Here is a 17,479-nt window from a genome sequence, read left to right on the forward strand (position 1 = left end):
GTGGCATAAACCAGGTTTCAAGGGTGGTTAACCTCTCACCGACAAAAATTTCAATGTTTGAGAAAGAAATAATTATTTATATTTTTATAATAACTGTAAGCTATATTTATTTTCACAGTGTATAATCAGATTAAAGAAGTTGCAGTAACAATACCAAGACACTGTAGTGAAACGGTGAATTGGCCTTGGAAATGCAGCGAAGTGCAGCTTTCGACAGGTTTTACATGTAATACATTATTACATTCGAACTCTATACGGTCGCATTGCCATTAAAATGTAAATAATTGGATGGCTGCAATCAATGCCCTGCATTATTGAGGGTAACACGACGAGTCAATGCTTCTCAATTGTTTATTGAATAATAAATAAGGAAGAAAATTGTCTTCCGGTGAATGAACAGACTCCATATGGCTTGTCACAATGCGGCGACAGCAACGGCAACATGATTGCAATATTATTAAAAGCTTGTATCTTACAGAGAATGTGTTTACTATATATTATGTATATTCTTAAAGTCATTTTTTAAGTGTTTACACCAACGTTACGTGTGTAAGTAAGTGTAACGCATAATTCTTCTAGTATTTTTATCATACTATCAATAACGATATCGCTTAATCGGTTATGTACAAGATGGACTAGACAAACACAACATTGGAATGCTCAGGCAGTATTTCCACTGTTCGTTAATAGTCGCTTAAAATTACTTAACAATTAGGGTGCTTTTTTTTGAAGCAACATGTTTTTCGCTCCTATCAGTCAAATTTGTTGATATATAGAAAGAAAATTTGCGAGGATAGACAGACATTACTTATGCAATTTTAGTTTTTCTTACATTGTCACCACTTAACCGCTTTTAACAATAAACACTTAATCCTACCTAGAAACATTTTGTAGAGAATTAAACTCTATGGAAAAACGTGTGTAGAATTTTTATTTTTAAATCGATAGTTCAGCCACTAAAGAATTTTAAACATGAATTCTTATATAAAATGAACTTTCGAGGTTTTAACGTTTAACGCTTTTGAAGAAAATTCTACCCTCTAAAAATGCTTCGAGGATTAAGTTCGTATAATGAAATGCGTCTGAATGGTAAATTTTTTTAAAACAATTAGTGAAACCTTTACAATGTTAATCAAATGGAAAAATTTGAAATTCCGAGCCACCTTTCAAAATTGAATTTGAAGGATAACCTTCTGCATTTTTATTTTTTATTTTTATTGAGTATTAGTTTTTCATTTGGGAGCGAAAAAAAATGTTGCTCCATAAAAAAACACCCTAATAACAATATGGAAGTAGGTATATACATTTTTTACATTAATATTTATACTGTTTGCATACGTGCACGTTTCTCAAGATGGAGGCTTTTTGCATAGACAATAAGTTTGATTTCACGGTCAACATGCATGTTAAGAATAATTCAAATATGTAAACTACAGTATAACAAGTACGTTGACAAACTTAAACAAAATATTTTATAAATTGTTTAAATTTCAATATTTCGTATCGTAGAGCGATAACAATATGCAAAATTGTTTGAATATACAATTTTTATCGCATATTAACTAGACCCACCCACCTTGATGCTATTTTGAAATGTACCTACATTTTCCACAAAAAAAAAAAAAAAAAAAAACACACTTCCATTTAAAGAATTGAATATTATTCCTAATTACACGAGAAAATACAAGTTGTACCATCTTTAAGTAGAAATTGTATAACGATAAAGCAGAATCAAAATTGTGATAATAATTGAATGGTGGGATAAACTAAAATAGTACCAAGTAATTATTGATGCCACTTAATGTGTAATTCATAAAGACTTGATAATGTGTATTTAAAAATTGCACTGAAAATTTTTAATTAGAAAACCGTACATTAGCAAAAAAAAAAAAAACAAATTACGAACAAATTCAAAGTCGATCGCAAAAAAAAAAAAAAAAAAAAAAATGAGTGCGACAGTAAATCAACTATTCAGACCACGCCGAACCAAAATTAAACATTTCAAATTCTTACATATATCTTCTGATCTCATGTAATTTAAATATATTTATGTAAGAAATTAAAAAAAAAAAAAAAAAAAAAAAAAAACTATATATGATTTGTCAAACCAGTTTTGAGTAAAATAAATGGATAAACATTTCACAATTTTCATTCAAATATCATGAATTTTAGGTACTTTCGACTTAGATATCAAAATTGTCTACCGGTTTATTAAGCTATTGTATTAACCCTTACGCTGCACACCGGGGTCAAAGTGACCCCGTTGCATCTTCACCGTATATTCTATGTGAAAAACAACAAAAATAATCTGATTTGATCCAAGATAAACAATGTAATATCGTAAAAGTCATTAGTTCATTCTTTTCCCAAGAATTCAATTTCACTCACTCAAATGGATACTTATTTTTCATCGTGCAAGTATCTTCATATTTTTTTTCTTGATTATCTCTGTCTAGACAAGTACTCAGTAAATTTTCAGCTCAAAATACTGTAAATTCAGTAAGCTATGATTTTCTGAGTAGAATAATTAATTTTTTGGTATATTGTTGATTTATGATTTTTTTTTTTTTTGCATATTCATAATTTCATTTTGCTAAATTTATATAATCTTCCTTAAAACGTAATAGTCAAAGAGTATCCCAGAATTTTTTCAAGGCCTTTCAATCGATATCTCCGTTTCTAGGCAATGATTTTTGACATGGGGTCTCCAGCGACCCCAGTGAGACACCAGCGTAAGGATTAATGTTCTAAATGCAAAATCCACGATATTACATTACATGAGATATTTTCCAACAGAAATTTATAAGTCAAAACAATCAGTGTTGTTAGAAAGTTATATTTCTAAAATTCCTACGAATTAAAAAAAAAAAAAAATGTTTTTCTATTTCTCCTACCCAAAGATACCAAATAATAATAATAAATTCACTAATCGTATCGCAGTGAAGTTTTCTGAAAAATTGTATACACTACACTCTAAATTTTTAATTTTTGATCATATCCCTGACGTTTCCAGGTAAATTTCAATGCTGAAACAACACGAAGAAATGTGTAGAACTAGTATTAATTTCTTGTTGATATTTTGATCCTTCGACTACAAACTTCGCGGTGTAAATGAGAAGCGAACAATAATTCACAGGTATGTATCACTAATTATCGGATCAGTCTGAGGCACCTTGTACAAGATGAACTTTATTTACATTCATAATATGTCACGGAATGTGATTTGGATGCATTGTAGTACGTAAATTTTTTAACCTTTTCGCTAGTTTAATATCAGAATATCGGACGCGATTTTTTTGTAACATGTTTAGCAACAGTGCCTGCAGTCATTTACAGATTTAAAGCCATGATATATCAAAGATTGCTCGCTCTATTTTTATGTACGTTTTTAATTTTCACCCTTAAAAGTAATTAGTTAAGGCTTTTTCTTAGTGCGTTAATTAAATTTAAACACCTGTGTTGTAGCAGGTGTAAAATAAGTGTAAGAAAAGTGTAGAAAAAAAAGCTAAGTTTCTTTTTTCACGTCTTCGCTAATATAAATTGGAAAATGTTTAATGCAGGTACCTAATTTCTCATTCTGAAAACTTTCCCTCTGCAGCATTATAGATAAAGAACTGTTTTCTCTTTTTTGTTTTGCCTTCCTTTTTATTCTTTACATAGGATGAATCTCGATACAAATAGTCAACTAGGCTCATGCTTTGACTATTTCGTTTTAATTGGCACAAGCGAGTTTATAATATTAGAGTTCAAGACTAGTCTCGAAATCTAAAAACGCAAGATGGCTGTCTCTTGGTAAGCCTGTGTATACCATCTTCAAAGATAATTTGTACTGCGATTTTAATAATTATTGCACGTTTTTTAAAATTTAATTATCCCATTGTTAAACAACCAAATTCAAGGATGGAAAGAAAAGAATTTTCTAATAGTTACCTTTCATCATAACAACAATAGTAATAATAACAACAATAATTTAAATAAAAGCACATTGATTCTGTTTTCGTATCTTATTCTTCTCCTTTTTTTTTAGTACATGAGCGAATACTTCGACTTGAAAAATTTGAAATAATCATTTCAATCACAGTAAAACGTCATTGCACACAACCATATAAAATGTTTGCTAATAATAGAATATTAAAATTTTCGAATTTGCACTCTCTCTAATATTAGACGCGATTTGCGATCGCAACAAGAAGTCTTGAGTGAATTTCATCCATTACAACGTAATACTATGGAACACAAAATGGGAAATTCAACCAATGGATTTCTATCGTTAGCTCTCAGCAGACAAACGGAAACACCTGATCTCATCTTTAAGAAGCATGAAGGTGGAACAAAGAAAAAAGGTGACAAACAACCTTTTCATACCTAATTTTGGTACTCGAAAAAAAATTAGAGAATACTACTTGGTAGTGGAAGCCTGTTTTAACAGTCCGTTTCTACCATTATGACCAAATAGGATGCCAATTGAAATTTATCTTAATTTTAGATACAGTGTTCGAATAAATTAATATGCAAGTGACATTGAAAATTTTTGAAAATTTTGGCACTTAGAATCCGCTGTATGCCAGCAGAATATTCAAACCTGGAAGCTTTTTCAAATCGTCAATTTGTATCAAGACCAAATTCAGATCAATTCCTTTTCAGCAGTCGTTATATTTTCTTCCATCCCATAATCCGAAAACAAGCCTTTTCTTTTTTAAAGTAGAACCAGATTAACTAAAGACTTGTATACAGATAAATGCCTGAAATAAAATTAATTGCAATACTTGACGAGAAATTTCTGTATTCACCGAAATTACCCTGAATAATAATGATAATGATTAATGGAAACGGATCTATGATGAAAAAGCAAAGATACCAGACAGAGTTTGCGGTAACGGTGGGTTAGTTTGAGTTCACAGTCCCCCAGAAAATGAGTAATTACATCAATCTCTCCTTCGGTTTCCACGTTTGATATTAATCCACATGACGAAGCACCAAGATCAGAGTAAAATTGATTCATCGATACTTTTCGGAACGAATGCGCATTCTTCAACGTCACGTCACATCAAATTTGCGCTGAATTGGATCAGAACTATGGATGCTCGTAGTCACCTCTGCTTATAAAACTGCATAGTTTCCAAAATGCAGTAAACAACACGCTCTGCATGTTATCTAGTCCATATAGCATTCATCCAATCGTCATTTAATTCCTCCATTGGTAAAACCTTCAAAGCTTTCAATGCCTCGAGGTAAAAAGTCAACTCTGAAGTAACAACGCCATGCTGCGGTCCGCCATTGTTGACGATATTCATTTTCACAAGTTGCTCCCTCAGCTTCTCTTTCAGTGTTGTATTTACACTGCGATAAAGGCTTTCCACTTGCGACGAAGGCAGTATGCTGGAAACAGCTTCGTGCAGTTTCACCACGTGTCTGAAAAAGCAATCGTTATTAACGCTTTGACGTAACAGTAATTTGAGAACAAAGTGACCAGTCAATTTGAATTTCAAAATTCACTGAATTTTCTTTGTCTTCTTGACCGCAATCTCGCTCAACTTTTTCTCTGACTTCATGCATCGACATATCGCATTTTGCGACACTTTTTCTAGACTTTTCTAAACTTTGGGATACAATGATCCACTAGTAGTAAGCAGAAGATCGTAATTGCTAGTCGACTTATATATGGTATATGTGAGACAGCTCAAAAATGTGGCGAAAAAAAACATAACTATACAAAGATGAAGAATAGGTGTAACTAAACCACATTAAATCAATTTACAATTCAGGAGCAAACTCTCTTGTGTCCTAGAAAAAACAAAATGCAACACTGAATTTCAACTCATATCACGGTTTTGTTTGGACCAAAATGTATAGTTTGTATATAATACATAAATTACTTTCTGGATTCAAATGAATAATAGCTTACTATATTCATAATTGAATACGCTATAGATCGTCTGAGACAGATTTTTTATGTTAATCAGCTGGTAAAAGAAATCCAACACGTGTAATTGTTACAATCTATGGATGATAAGATTATGATGTAGTGGTAAATATATCAATGTTACTCAAAATCTCATTCTGACGATCTACGGAGAGTTCACTCAGAAATATAACATAAACTATTATAATTTGAATCGGATAATCAATGTGAATGTTTTGGTAACGAATGATAGGATAATGTTATTTTTCTGAATTTGTTAACATAATCAGGTCTTTTTACATTTAAAATTCAATTACTCAAAAATTTTTTTAAACGTGATTAAATTAGTTTAAATGAGACTCTCCAAGCGATTTTTTTTTATCATACTCATACATTATCAAGCACTCACATTCACATTGTTAGTAATATCATTGTTATAATCTATATGTATGAACACTGATATTCAAGTGAGCACAGTAAATGTGCAAATGTTTTCTTTAAACTTTTGAGTGAGCGATAAAAATTATAAGGATCCAACTTGAATTATCAGCAATAACCGAAAAATTGGAAAATCCCATTGAACACCTCATTTCGCCGAATTTCTACGACAAACTGCAAGTATTTGCTGAAATTTTTCGACGTTTTCCAAAATTCCCATACAATTTAGTGAGAAAAAATATTGGTAAACGGGAATTTTGCTACCTTGAAATATTCTTGAACGGTTGCGATGGAACCGGCGGCCTGGCAGTCCAGTGCGATAATTGCGCCCCAACGAGGCTTCCAACGATGGTTAAGACCTTTCCTTCGATTTCTCTGACGTGGGCTCGAATATCCCTTTCAACACTGTCCAGCAAAGCCACGCCTCCGCTTACTGCTGCTGCACCTGCGACTCCTCGACTTGTTCCGTGATCGGCCAAAACTGTTGGGCAGGTTGCATAGAATAAACAGTATTTTGTATTTGTTCTGTATGTGTAGCTGGTTCTTTAAAGCAAACCTTGGAAGTGAGCCTTGACGAATGGCATAAACCACAAGAGCAACTGCAGACTGCGACTGGCCAGCACAAGAATCGTGCTAGTGATGGTCTTCAATCCTGCAACTTGCATCGCTCCAGCTCCAAGGACTAGTTGACAACAGCGAGAGTTGAAATGTCGCAACAACTCGGCCAAATGTCTTCCCATTGTTCCTGACAACGTTGTTAGTTCGTTGCTTGTGCTGAAACAAGGATCTCCGTCATTACAGTTTGGAACAAAATTTGGTTTTTTAGATTAATCTAGACTCAACTGCTTGAAACAGCAGTCAGGAAGTGAGAGAGAAGCTGTTTAAAAAATCTCCGATAGTGTTATTTGTGACAATGATAGTGAGCAAGACTGAAACATCCCTATTGTGTAATAGTAACGAATCTCAACAAATTCAAATAGCACAATGTCAAATTTCAACGTTTTATATTTAAAAGGTTCAAAACAATTCAAATTCAGTGTTTTTTTAAATCTGATTCTAGTGTTTTTGGATTTATTTTTCTCGTTGACCAGATCCCAAAAAATTGCGAGCAAGACATGCAAGACAACATTACGAATATCTCTTGTACCATACTTACAAAATAGTTATTTTCGTACCTAGGGTGTAAAGTTTTACGCCTATGGTGTGAACAATATTTTTCATCGCAGTAGATGGAAAATATGCAACCAAGGTAGGAGGGAAGAAGAAGGGAGCACTTGGTGGAAGATGAATTCGAACGAATAAAAGAATGAAAACCGCATAGTCGGGGCGCGGGAAGGGATGCAAGGGGCGAAGCTCTCATCAGGGTGTCTTAGAGACAAAAATACTCTGTGAAAATTGAAAAACAAAATACTAATCACAGAAAACAATATTATTGAATAAAGTCAAATAAAAATGTGTATTATTGAACGAAAGTAAATTTTATTCGATATAATTCGCATTTTTATTGGCAGCGGCGAGTAATTTCGGAGGGGTAAAATCATCAGTCTACACTTTGATCTTCCGTAATGGCTATTAAAAATCGTGGATATAACTAATTAAAAGCTTCTGCTTATGACACTATGACACAAACTGTAAAGACACACCAGTGGTCATTTTATCGTGCGACGCGTGTCAGGATAGTGTTATATTCATTTGAATTTGAAATCATTTGATTGAATCATTTGTTTCACGTTAAATCACGCATTTTAACAACTTTGAATTTTACGCCCACGAATGTTGCATATTCGAGCATACGTTGCGCCCAATATGACGAAAATCTATTCTTTTACACTCTAGACGTTTTTTCTTCAGGCAATCTTCGAAATTTTCTACAGTGAACCAAATAAATTCAAAAACATTTTAAGTGAATAAAAAACAACAGAGTTTAATCACTTTAAACGTTTCAAATATGAAACCTTTTCTCAGATCGTTGATATCTTAGCTCGTGTTATTCAAAATTGATAAAATTCATCTCTTATCGTATGTTAGAGACGATGGTTTAGTCCTGTTAAGCATCATTGGCGCACATAAAACTGCTGTAGATTTTTGGAATGACTTTTTCTCTTGTTTTAACTTTTGATTTAATTAAACACACAACACACCTGCAATATTCGTGAATCATTTGTATAAGCATCAGGGTAGTTCCGACCACGGCATACTTCTCATCTCCGACAAATATGAAGTTAGACACTGGTTCAGCCGCGTCTTTCTTTTTGCTCTTCTCAGTGTCCTCGCGCAATTTCGACTCTGTTGGGAAAGATTTATTTTCATACACGTGGCTAACTAGATTCTGAAATTCCGTTGGAACATCCGCTTGACGCCACCTTTCCGAGTCTAGAAGAAGACTCAATTTCGTTTTACGCTCAGCGTGAAATCGCTGGACAAATTTAGTTGCTTGTGCCTGATGGATGAAAAACAGTAGCAAATTACACATGGATTAAGATTTGCTGAATTGAAAGGCACTGGTCGTATAACAAAACTCACTTTAAACGCCGACCGCAAAGCTGTGCACTGTTTTCCGCAGAGTTTTTCGCACGTTACAGTGAAGCCTTCGACCATAGAAGCGAGTTGACAGACTTGTAGAGCGGTTGCTTTATCGCTAAGCCAGTGAACTTTCTCATTCCAATTCTGTATTTCTTTCTCTATTTGCTTACTAACAGCGGTATCGTTCATTGGCTTGTCTTTTTCGTTTTGTGATTTGTCCCTTTCGCTCGCAGCGGTAGAAAGCAAGTGGCCCAATCGTTCGTGACAATATTCACAAACCGAAGTTAGCATGTCCGATAGCTTGCTGGTAACACGAACGTGTTCATCGCGAGAAAGCAGACAATCCGTCAGAGAACTGTCCACTGAATTGTTGGTCTGACCAGCTGCCAGGTCTGAAGTATCGCGAATGACATCGTGTACGGCCTGAAATTAATAAATTACTTATATAGGAGGTATTCCCCATCAATTCAACCCCGTTCGTCGAACCGTCTCCGATAACTTGGATCAGGCAAGACTGGTAAAAGAATTGATTGTACAAAATAGAAAAAAAAAAATGTTGACTTTCACTGAAATTTGTATAATGCGATAGAGCTTATATTTTTATTCTTATTGCAAAAGATGTTTTCAGCGGAAAAATCGAAAAAAATTCACAGAGATGATGTTCAAATATTACTAAAATGCAGCCAACTGTGAGTGAAATCGCATGAAACGTGTGGCAAGTTGGCAGAATTATTTCATCTTCATTTACGAGCATAAGATCGTGCGAACCTTGACTCTGTGGAGAAGGAAGGTGAAGGATTGAATGGTGCTGTGTAAAAGAGACAGTCTTTCGACAAGAGAGAGACTCCCAACTTCCAGATGGTCGCTGCACGAGTCGCTGGCAGCCAAAGCTTCTATCACACATTGTTTGGTAACAGCTCTCACAGTCATAATGGCTTCTTCTTTATACGTATCGACAAACTGAAAGTGTTTCTGCCGCAAAAGGCCCGATATGATCGACACCAGTTTGTCCTGTTGAAAAAATAGAGTATAGTTATTTTACTAGCAAGAATTTTGTGGTAACATGGACATTAATGTATTTTACATTGTAATTTTGCTTACCCCGTCAAGAATTACGTTTTCTCCTCCCAAGGGCCTGTTTAAATCGGCTGTAGCGTAGCGCTCAAACTCAGTTGACAACATTTTGTCGATAAGTCTTTCCATTTCAGTGAGTTGCGAACTGAAATGCCTGAAATAATTTCGAGCATATAATGAAATAACATCACACTTACCGAATACCTATGTTTCACTTTTTGTTAGTTTTAGGAAAATTACGTAATTAAAAGATTTTTCCTTAAGAATTCACGATCTGAATTAAAACTTGACCAGCAAAGGAAAAAACATTAGAACGTATTGAAACAGAATTGTTTTGACTACCAGCAAATCCAAATTTCACATGATAATTGATCGCATGATGTCATAATCAACCCAGATTTCTTGTTTCACCGTTTTGAATATGTATCTAAGGATATGGATTCTTGCTGTTTATTATGTATGAATTACGACGTATTCTTTGGAATATTATGTTTGAATTACGACGTATTCTTTGGAATATTTTATGTGAATTTCAATTTGTACAAAATAATTGAACGAAAATGGACAGAGACAAAATTGTGTATCAGAGATTGGATTGAATGGAAATTTGAAATTGCGTTACAATTTAAACATAAAAATTCAAATTAAAATAAATCAAACACATTTTCAAAACAATATAACGATTAATTCCGTTCAATTTTACATCGCGTTATCAGTTTCTTTGTGAAATTCAGATTGCCAGATATTTACACGAATCTAATTTACCGAGGTATAATATTTTTTCTTCCACTCGATCCATTCTAAGTGAATTTTTTGATTTTTACAAAAAAATCAAATAAAAACGCATAGAATCGAAATTCGATGTGTAATACAAATTGGATCAAATTGAAATAGCCTTAAAATTCAAGCACAGCAAAATGGAAAGAAACCGAAATCATTGACACACATTCGAAACAGTAAAACGATTAATTCGAATTGATTTTCACATCATGTAATGCAGTTTATTGAGAATTTGTTTTACTCGAAAGTTTGATAAATCTCAAACAATCCAATCTGCATCCATTTATTTCTATTTAAATGCTGCGAGGATTCGAATTAATGTGAAACCGTAAACGATATTTGTGCTTTCATTGTTTCCCATAGGTTTCTTCTTTAATTGAACTTAATCTGTGATGAGATTTCGAATATATTTAAATTGTAATTTTGGAACCGAAAAAAGGTATTCAGCAGAGGTCAAGTTTTCTATTGTTTTTAATCTTCCAGCGTTTAATGATCAAGACATCAATATTTTGGAAAGAGGTTTGATAATTAGAAATTTCAATTGAGACGCGAAGTACAGCCTTAACCTTCCTTAAATCAATATTCTACGAGTAACGTAATTACCTGAAACTGTGAACACCGTTCAATTCTTGCAGTAAGATTTCTTGCGTGGTGGAAATCAGATCAAGAGCTGCGACGTAATCGGGCGTGGAGAGAAGTAGTTGTATCATAGGCTGCGTCTGGTGGACAGTTGACATAAGTTTGAGCTTTTCCTGGACCATCAAGTGGTTGCACCTCGCTCGCTCCAGTCTGAAATGGTTTAAAACTTGGTTACAGAGACTGAACTATTACGAATTCCTTGATCATGTACCTTTCAAGCTAATCCTGCTATGTGTTTTTGAAAGAGCGTCTCGCATTTGCTTAAGCCAAATCTAGACCCACCGTAAAATTTCTAAGGAGTCCTTAACAAGGCTTTTGTCAATTTGATGAATATTTTCTCGCAAAGCTTTCAAAACTGTGATTGTTTGGGTCAGTTGTTCCATCAGAGCATCATGCGACGTCATCGCATGGAAGAATGCTTGAGATTTTGACGCCACCTGTTCTGCTATTCGAACCTCGACGATGTCCAGATAATGGCTGAGCTGTTACCAAGAAAAACAGTCAAGGCTCAATGACAGAAAACAGACTATTACTAAACAGAGACTATTTTTAGACAATGGAGACAGTTTGAAATTGAGATTGATTAAGCAAGAGTTCTCCGATGCAACTTATCTTCATCTAAAAGTGAAGGTCACAATTTTTATCCGGTGATTGAAATGTGACAAGAAATATTTTGAACATAATTTGACTCTGAATCGATATAAATTATGCAAGGTGTCTAGGCTTCAATGGCATATCAAATTTCCTGACGTTTTTCGCTTTTTTGGACAAATATATTCATTTTTACAAGGTGCGTTTTAACTACCTGTATCGACGAACTCACTTTTAACGCGAAAATTCATTGAATTATACATGTACGAAATCTTGAATTCAAGTTAAAAAAGTCAATCTTTCTTAAATTAATTCCAGGGGGTGAAATATTTCGGTAGATGGCTGAAAATGTCCGTGAATTTTGAGAATTTATACATATACGACCGATTAGTCAACTTGATTGGGTTTTTTTTTTTTTTAACTCAAAAGTGTAGAGGGAAGGCTTCATGTAAATATATTTTGTTATTAAAATTAATCGATAGGAAGCATTGTTATTGAATTTAAATCATCTCGTTCATTGATACCTTCTTTGCCGTGCCCACGATATCTCGAAATCGACTCAACTGATTCACTTCAAACTTGGAGACAGTACTCTAGCAATGTTCATGTTCTTTGCTACGAATCCACGTCTTTTTTATTTTCGTAATTCTTGTTGGTTGATTTGAATCTTAAAAAATCGAAAATTTTGACCAATAAAATCGAATTTCAAAAACAGATGGCCACCATTTTCAAATTTCAGACAAATCGATTAAGCCGTTTCCCCGATAACGTGGAGAATGGAAAACCTGTCACCAAGCGAAATGGTTGACGTTATTGTCGACAATAATGCTTCCCATCAATTGATTAGAATTAAAAAATATTTAAAGTAAATTCCACCGACACACTTTTGAATGAAACAAACTCCAATCAAATTAAATAATTGATTGTTAAAACATATATCGATAATATTCACCCACTTTTTTAGACATCCAATCAAGATATGAATAAACATTCTTCATTCTTGTCTGAAGAAAATATCACAGTATAAGTATTTGTACAAGAGAAAATCATACCTAGCCATTTTTTCAATTCAGGAAAATGTACCGAACACTGTGAATTGGTTTCAATACTCGGTTATCGGCGAAGTTTTACATTTTTTTAATAAAAATTTGATAAAAACTCAAGTTTAATTTATATGCATAGATGATTGTACGTATTTGCTATCTACAGATGTAGTACATATTGACTAGAATATTTGCCTTGGAGCGGTAATAACGGGATAAATTGCCCGATTCCCCCGAAATTTCCCTGAATTTTCCAGACTGCATCTAATTCCGTGAGATTTCTTGGTTTTCCGGAAATTCCCTGACGCTAAACACCCTGATGTACACATAGAAAACAGCACACAACATAAAAAGTACATAGAATGGCCTACGGAGTGTAGTCGTGTCCATACTTTCTCTTGCATGAGTTTAGCATGGCTGGCTGTGTTTCCATCTTCATCCAATAGTCCTTCCTTAGCGAACGGGAATACAGCGAGGAAATTTTCCTTCTGAGCAAGGTCCAAATGCGGCATCAAAAAGATCTTTGGTATGCTCGACAAGTCGAATTGAGAACGTTCTGCAAAACGAATAAAGAATCAATATTTTCATCGTAGCCATTGTTCAGGTTACAAGACTAGCGTATATTTCATGTTTGCTTACCCAGCGACTTGACTTTCCTGAGATTGGGAAAATTCTGCAACAACTCGTTTGGCGAGGTGGAATTGTTGGAATTTGTGTTCATGCGCGAATGCTTACGATATCTCTGTAATAGAAATGAAAAGTGAATATGCGGTACAGGAAAATAATCAGGGAGAAAGAACTTCTCGCAAAATACTTGACGATAATATTATCTCTAAAAGATTATACAAACCCGTGCAATCTTCTTCATATAATTGTCGAAGTGCTGCATAGAGACGTCAGGCAGATACGGACTTTTGGGTATATCAACTTTTTCAACAAATGCATCACCCCATGTCTTGGTGAGAAAATTACTTTGCTTTCCTTTGTTGGGGTCATTCAGTACCGCAGGCAAGTTTTGCGCAGCTGAATAAATGGTCCACGACGGAGACGATCCGGTTACTTGACCGTTGCTTTTCTTTTGTTGCTGTTGCTGCTGCTGCAGCGTCGCGTGTTTTGTCGCATGGGCTATGTAATCCTTATCCGAAACACCTTCGACCGGAAGGCTGCTGCATACACTGTTGTACCCATAACGGCAAACAAACGAACCACCTTCTCTTGCGCAATGTTGCTCTCTCAAGTGTCTAAGATAAAACATACATCATCTTTATATAGTATCTTATATAACACATACGATACTAAGCAAATTTTAATAGCACAACCTGAGAGATATCGAGCAATTTGAGAAAAGATTCAAAATGATTAATAAACTCTGGTGTTTTTTGTGCGATTCTTACATGTTTCGACTCATTTTCGTCACTGACCAGATCTTCACAAATTGTCTAGACAACATTCGAGACAGACTCTTATATGATAATATAATTATAACACACGAATGTCATTGTTAACGAACATCTATTTTACCGTACTAACATAAACCTAATTTTATCTAGTTTCTAAATCTGTACGAAGAACAAAATGAGGCCAAGACATCATAATTGAATGATAAACACCACAGTTTACTCATTTTGAACGTTCTGACTACAAAAATTTTACGCAAATCATTGATATCTAAGCTTATGTTATAAAAATTTGCTCAGAATCATTTCTCTTTGAAATTACGGATGTTGTATCACACATCTTCACTATCATTTATGCAAATAACATTACCGGAGATTGTTTAAATGATCTTTGTAAGGATTTCTCCTCTTTTCCTAACTTTTGATACTGGCCAACCAAAATCGGCCAATTTGCCTTCATCGCAACAATTAGCTGTGAGAATTCGTATTGTTTATGTTGGTAAGGTTGATATAACAATGCAATTTTAAGAAAAATCGTTGGTCCGCCGTCTTAGGAGGATGTGAAGTTTAAGCAACTGAAATGGAACAACATGAAGTCTAACAATCTAAATACTCAATAATATCAAAATCATTGTGAAATAGCGTATTGGTGATATTTTTGCAATGTTTAATGTTCTTGAACCTTGTTACAACGGAACAACTGCCGAGTGCTTCAAGCATTTGACATACAATTTTATGTGATAAATCAAGAGAAGAATTGAAATTGTGTGGAGCGACTGAAAAGATATCATATCGTGGATCTTTCGAAGTATTTTAATCTTTAGGAGTACAAAAAAAATAATTACTGCCAGGGAGTGCGATGAAAAGGAATTACGTAAGCATCTAATTACTACCACAAGAGTCTGGTTAGATCAATAGCTTATGTTAATTTGAGTAATAATAAGTCGTTGCTATAGACGAGTCATCTTTAATGGATGGAATATTTAGAATAAATCATTGAAATAAAAATTTTTACAGATTCACTGTAATTTTAAAGCGAGTCGCTAATGCAAACAAAGTAGATTGTTGTGCTAAGATTGTTTGCATAATTTACAACAATATCAATGCTTGAAAGTTGGCTCAACTATGACAGATGATGAGAGAAGAAAAGTGACCGATGGAAACATATGACAGTTTATTTAAGCATCTCGCTAAATAGATGAAAGATGAATACTGAACATTGAGTAAGACCTTTGAAGTTTTAACCAACAATACAAGGCGGGCTCAGATTATTGGGTAGAATTCATTCGGGCAATGACGGCGCCAAGGTCAGCTGATGATTGCGGAAGGTGGCAATGATAACGCGGTGAGACGCAACGTGGCCAGATAAGTCGAAAATACTAAGGTGTGGAGTCGGGACCTACCTTATGAAGTCCTCGATGTATCTGAAGGTGATATTGGGGCAATATTCGCAGGAAAACGACGCGGCGGAAACCTCCGGTGCCTTTATTATTTTCGCCATTTTATCACACCTGTCAGCTCAGCTCACCATCACTTCGACTGGTGTTGTCGTCCACCGTTTCACCGCTCAATTCTCGTAAACCACTGCAGTTGACGACATCAAACTCCAACGCAGACCATCAGCATCCAGCTGATCCAGCTGCTAATGACAGCCGTTCCACGGATTCAACTGGGAGTCTGGGACGTAATGTTAGAAAGAGACGGGACTCGGCGCCGTGATGTAAACCGATGTAAACTGCTAGCAATACGTCATCCTTTTATGCATAGACCACGGATTTATGACATACAGTATGATGGATTGCACTGTGACGTCACAACATCACTCCCCGACAATTCCAGATGCTAGACACTAGATCTAGCGATCGATTCTGTAATTTCACTTTTCACATATCGCACTATCCGAGAATTTTGATTAGTCGACTAAACTTTGCAAGGCAATCAGAATGTTTGGATGGTGGGGACTGTGAAAAATGCTCTGAAAGTACAGACCGATGCACCGTCGGTAGTTCTGAGTCAGCAGGTACCGACTAGGCATTGAAATGCAGTGGACAATGGATGTTCAATCGCGGTTTTCAAACAAACAGGGAAAGGAAGGACCGTCAGAATAATAACGTAAAAACTTACCTTACCTTTCGAGGATGACTGGAACTTGATGAACAATAAGTCGATGAGGTGACAGGAGTTCAGAGAAATGACTGCTTTTGTTTGTTAGGTATTTGATTTAATTTGACATTATTTTAAAATTCAAAACACAAGTAGGCATTTCTGACTTTATAATATAATAAAATAAACGGAATAATTCATACCAGCCCTCTGACACACGCTGCTAAAAGTGGTTGGCAAAATGTCCCTCGATTCTGCCGCCAATCTCCACCACTAGTGGCGCTAAAAGTTGTCTGACAAGCTCACGCGCGGTCAGCGAGGGCAGCGAGCGTGTCAGAAGTCTACTAGCGCCACGTAGAGGAACTAAAAAACGGGGATGAAACGCGTACAATTTTTTAGTATACGAGCAGTGGTGAGTGTCAGGGGGCTGATTCATACTAACCACGTCTAACTTCGGTTCGAAAATTCTTTGATAAAACCAAAAGTTATTAGATAACGTCTAGTTACTCGAATCTAACTATGTATGACTAAGGGCGTGTTCAGAAATTGACTGAAAGTACTGTCAGTACTGAAAATGGTATAGTCCAAGTCACGTATACTGTAGATTTTCAGTACTGACAGTACGGTCGGTCGATTTCCGAACATGCCCTAAATTGCAAACCAGACTTACCGGAGAGTTACGAGATCTTTTAACGGAATATCGTAATTACAACTTTATCTGTTCAAAGGTATTATTCAGCAATAATTATAGTCAAGAGAAAAAGCCCTAGAAATAATTTTCAAAGAGAGCAAAATCCAACGCCGCATTACAGGCAATCCTAGCTATCGAAGTAGTTTGTCGGTAAGGATGCTAGAGATGTAATCGAAACCTCTACCCGAGAATATTGTACTTATTCTTGATTTTCGTATTATAACCTATCTGTCGTGGTTGCGTAAAACTGTTCCGATTAATTTGCGTTTATAATTTTTTGGAGTCTGACAAAGATCGC

General features: G+C 35.0%; 1 protein-coding gene across 2 annotated transcripts; it reads right to left on the reverse strand.

Annotated features, from left to right (window-relative positions):
• Positions 1 to 2,549: 2,549 nt before the first annotated feature.
• On the reverse strand, positions 2,550 to 16,115 carry LOC124299252 (vacuolar protein sorting-associated protein 54). Of its 2 annotated transcripts, none has more exons than XM_046752332.1 (13): positions 15,791 to 16,115; positions 13,841 to 14,231; positions 13,630 to 13,732; positions 13,383 to 13,546; positions 11,639 to 11,838; positions 11,321 to 11,506; positions 9,965 to 10,091; positions 9,632 to 9,874; positions 8,864 to 9,286; positions 8,482 to 8,780; positions 6,897 to 7,114; positions 6,605 to 6,821; positions 2,550 to 5,412 (listed from the first exon to the last, which is right to left on the reverse strand). In XM_046752332.1, the coding sequence occupies exons 1-13, from the start codon at positions 15,886 to 15,888 to the stop codon at positions 5,151 to 5,153; spliced, it is 2,931 nt and encodes a 976-aa protein (XP_046608288.1). In that variant the 5' UTR covers positions 15,889 to 16,115; the 3' UTR covers positions 2,550 to 5,150. The 2 variants fall into 2 exon arrangements, with proteins under 2 accessions (XP_046608288.1, XP_046608287.1); XM_046752331.1 differs by having other exon boundaries at positions 13,362 to 13,546.
• Positions 16,116 to 17,479: the final 1,364 nt, after the last annotated feature.

This window comes from Neodiprion virginianus, chromosome 2 (assembly GCF_021901495.1).
Source record: "Neodiprion virginianus isolate iyNeoVirg1 chromosome 2, iyNeoVirg1.1, whole genome shotgun sequence".
In the NCBI taxonomy this organism is placed as follows: Eukaryota; Metazoa; Arthropoda; class Insecta; order Hymenoptera; family Diprionidae; genus Neodiprion; species Neodiprion virginianus.

Coding starts and splice junctions, on each gene's coding strand:
- LOC124299252 (XM_046752331.1), bottom strand. CDS start 15,888: ATGGCGAAAATAATAAAGGCACCGGAGGTTTCCGCCGCGTCGTTTTCC. Junction 7,115..8,481: donor ATGATTCACGAATATTGCAG/GTGTGTTGTGTG, acceptor TCCTTGTTTCAG/CACAAGCAACGAACTAACAA. Junction 6,822..6,896: donor CGTCAAGGCTCACTTCCAAG/GTTTGCTTTAAA, acceptor CCTGCCCAACAG/TTTTGGCCGATCACGGAACA.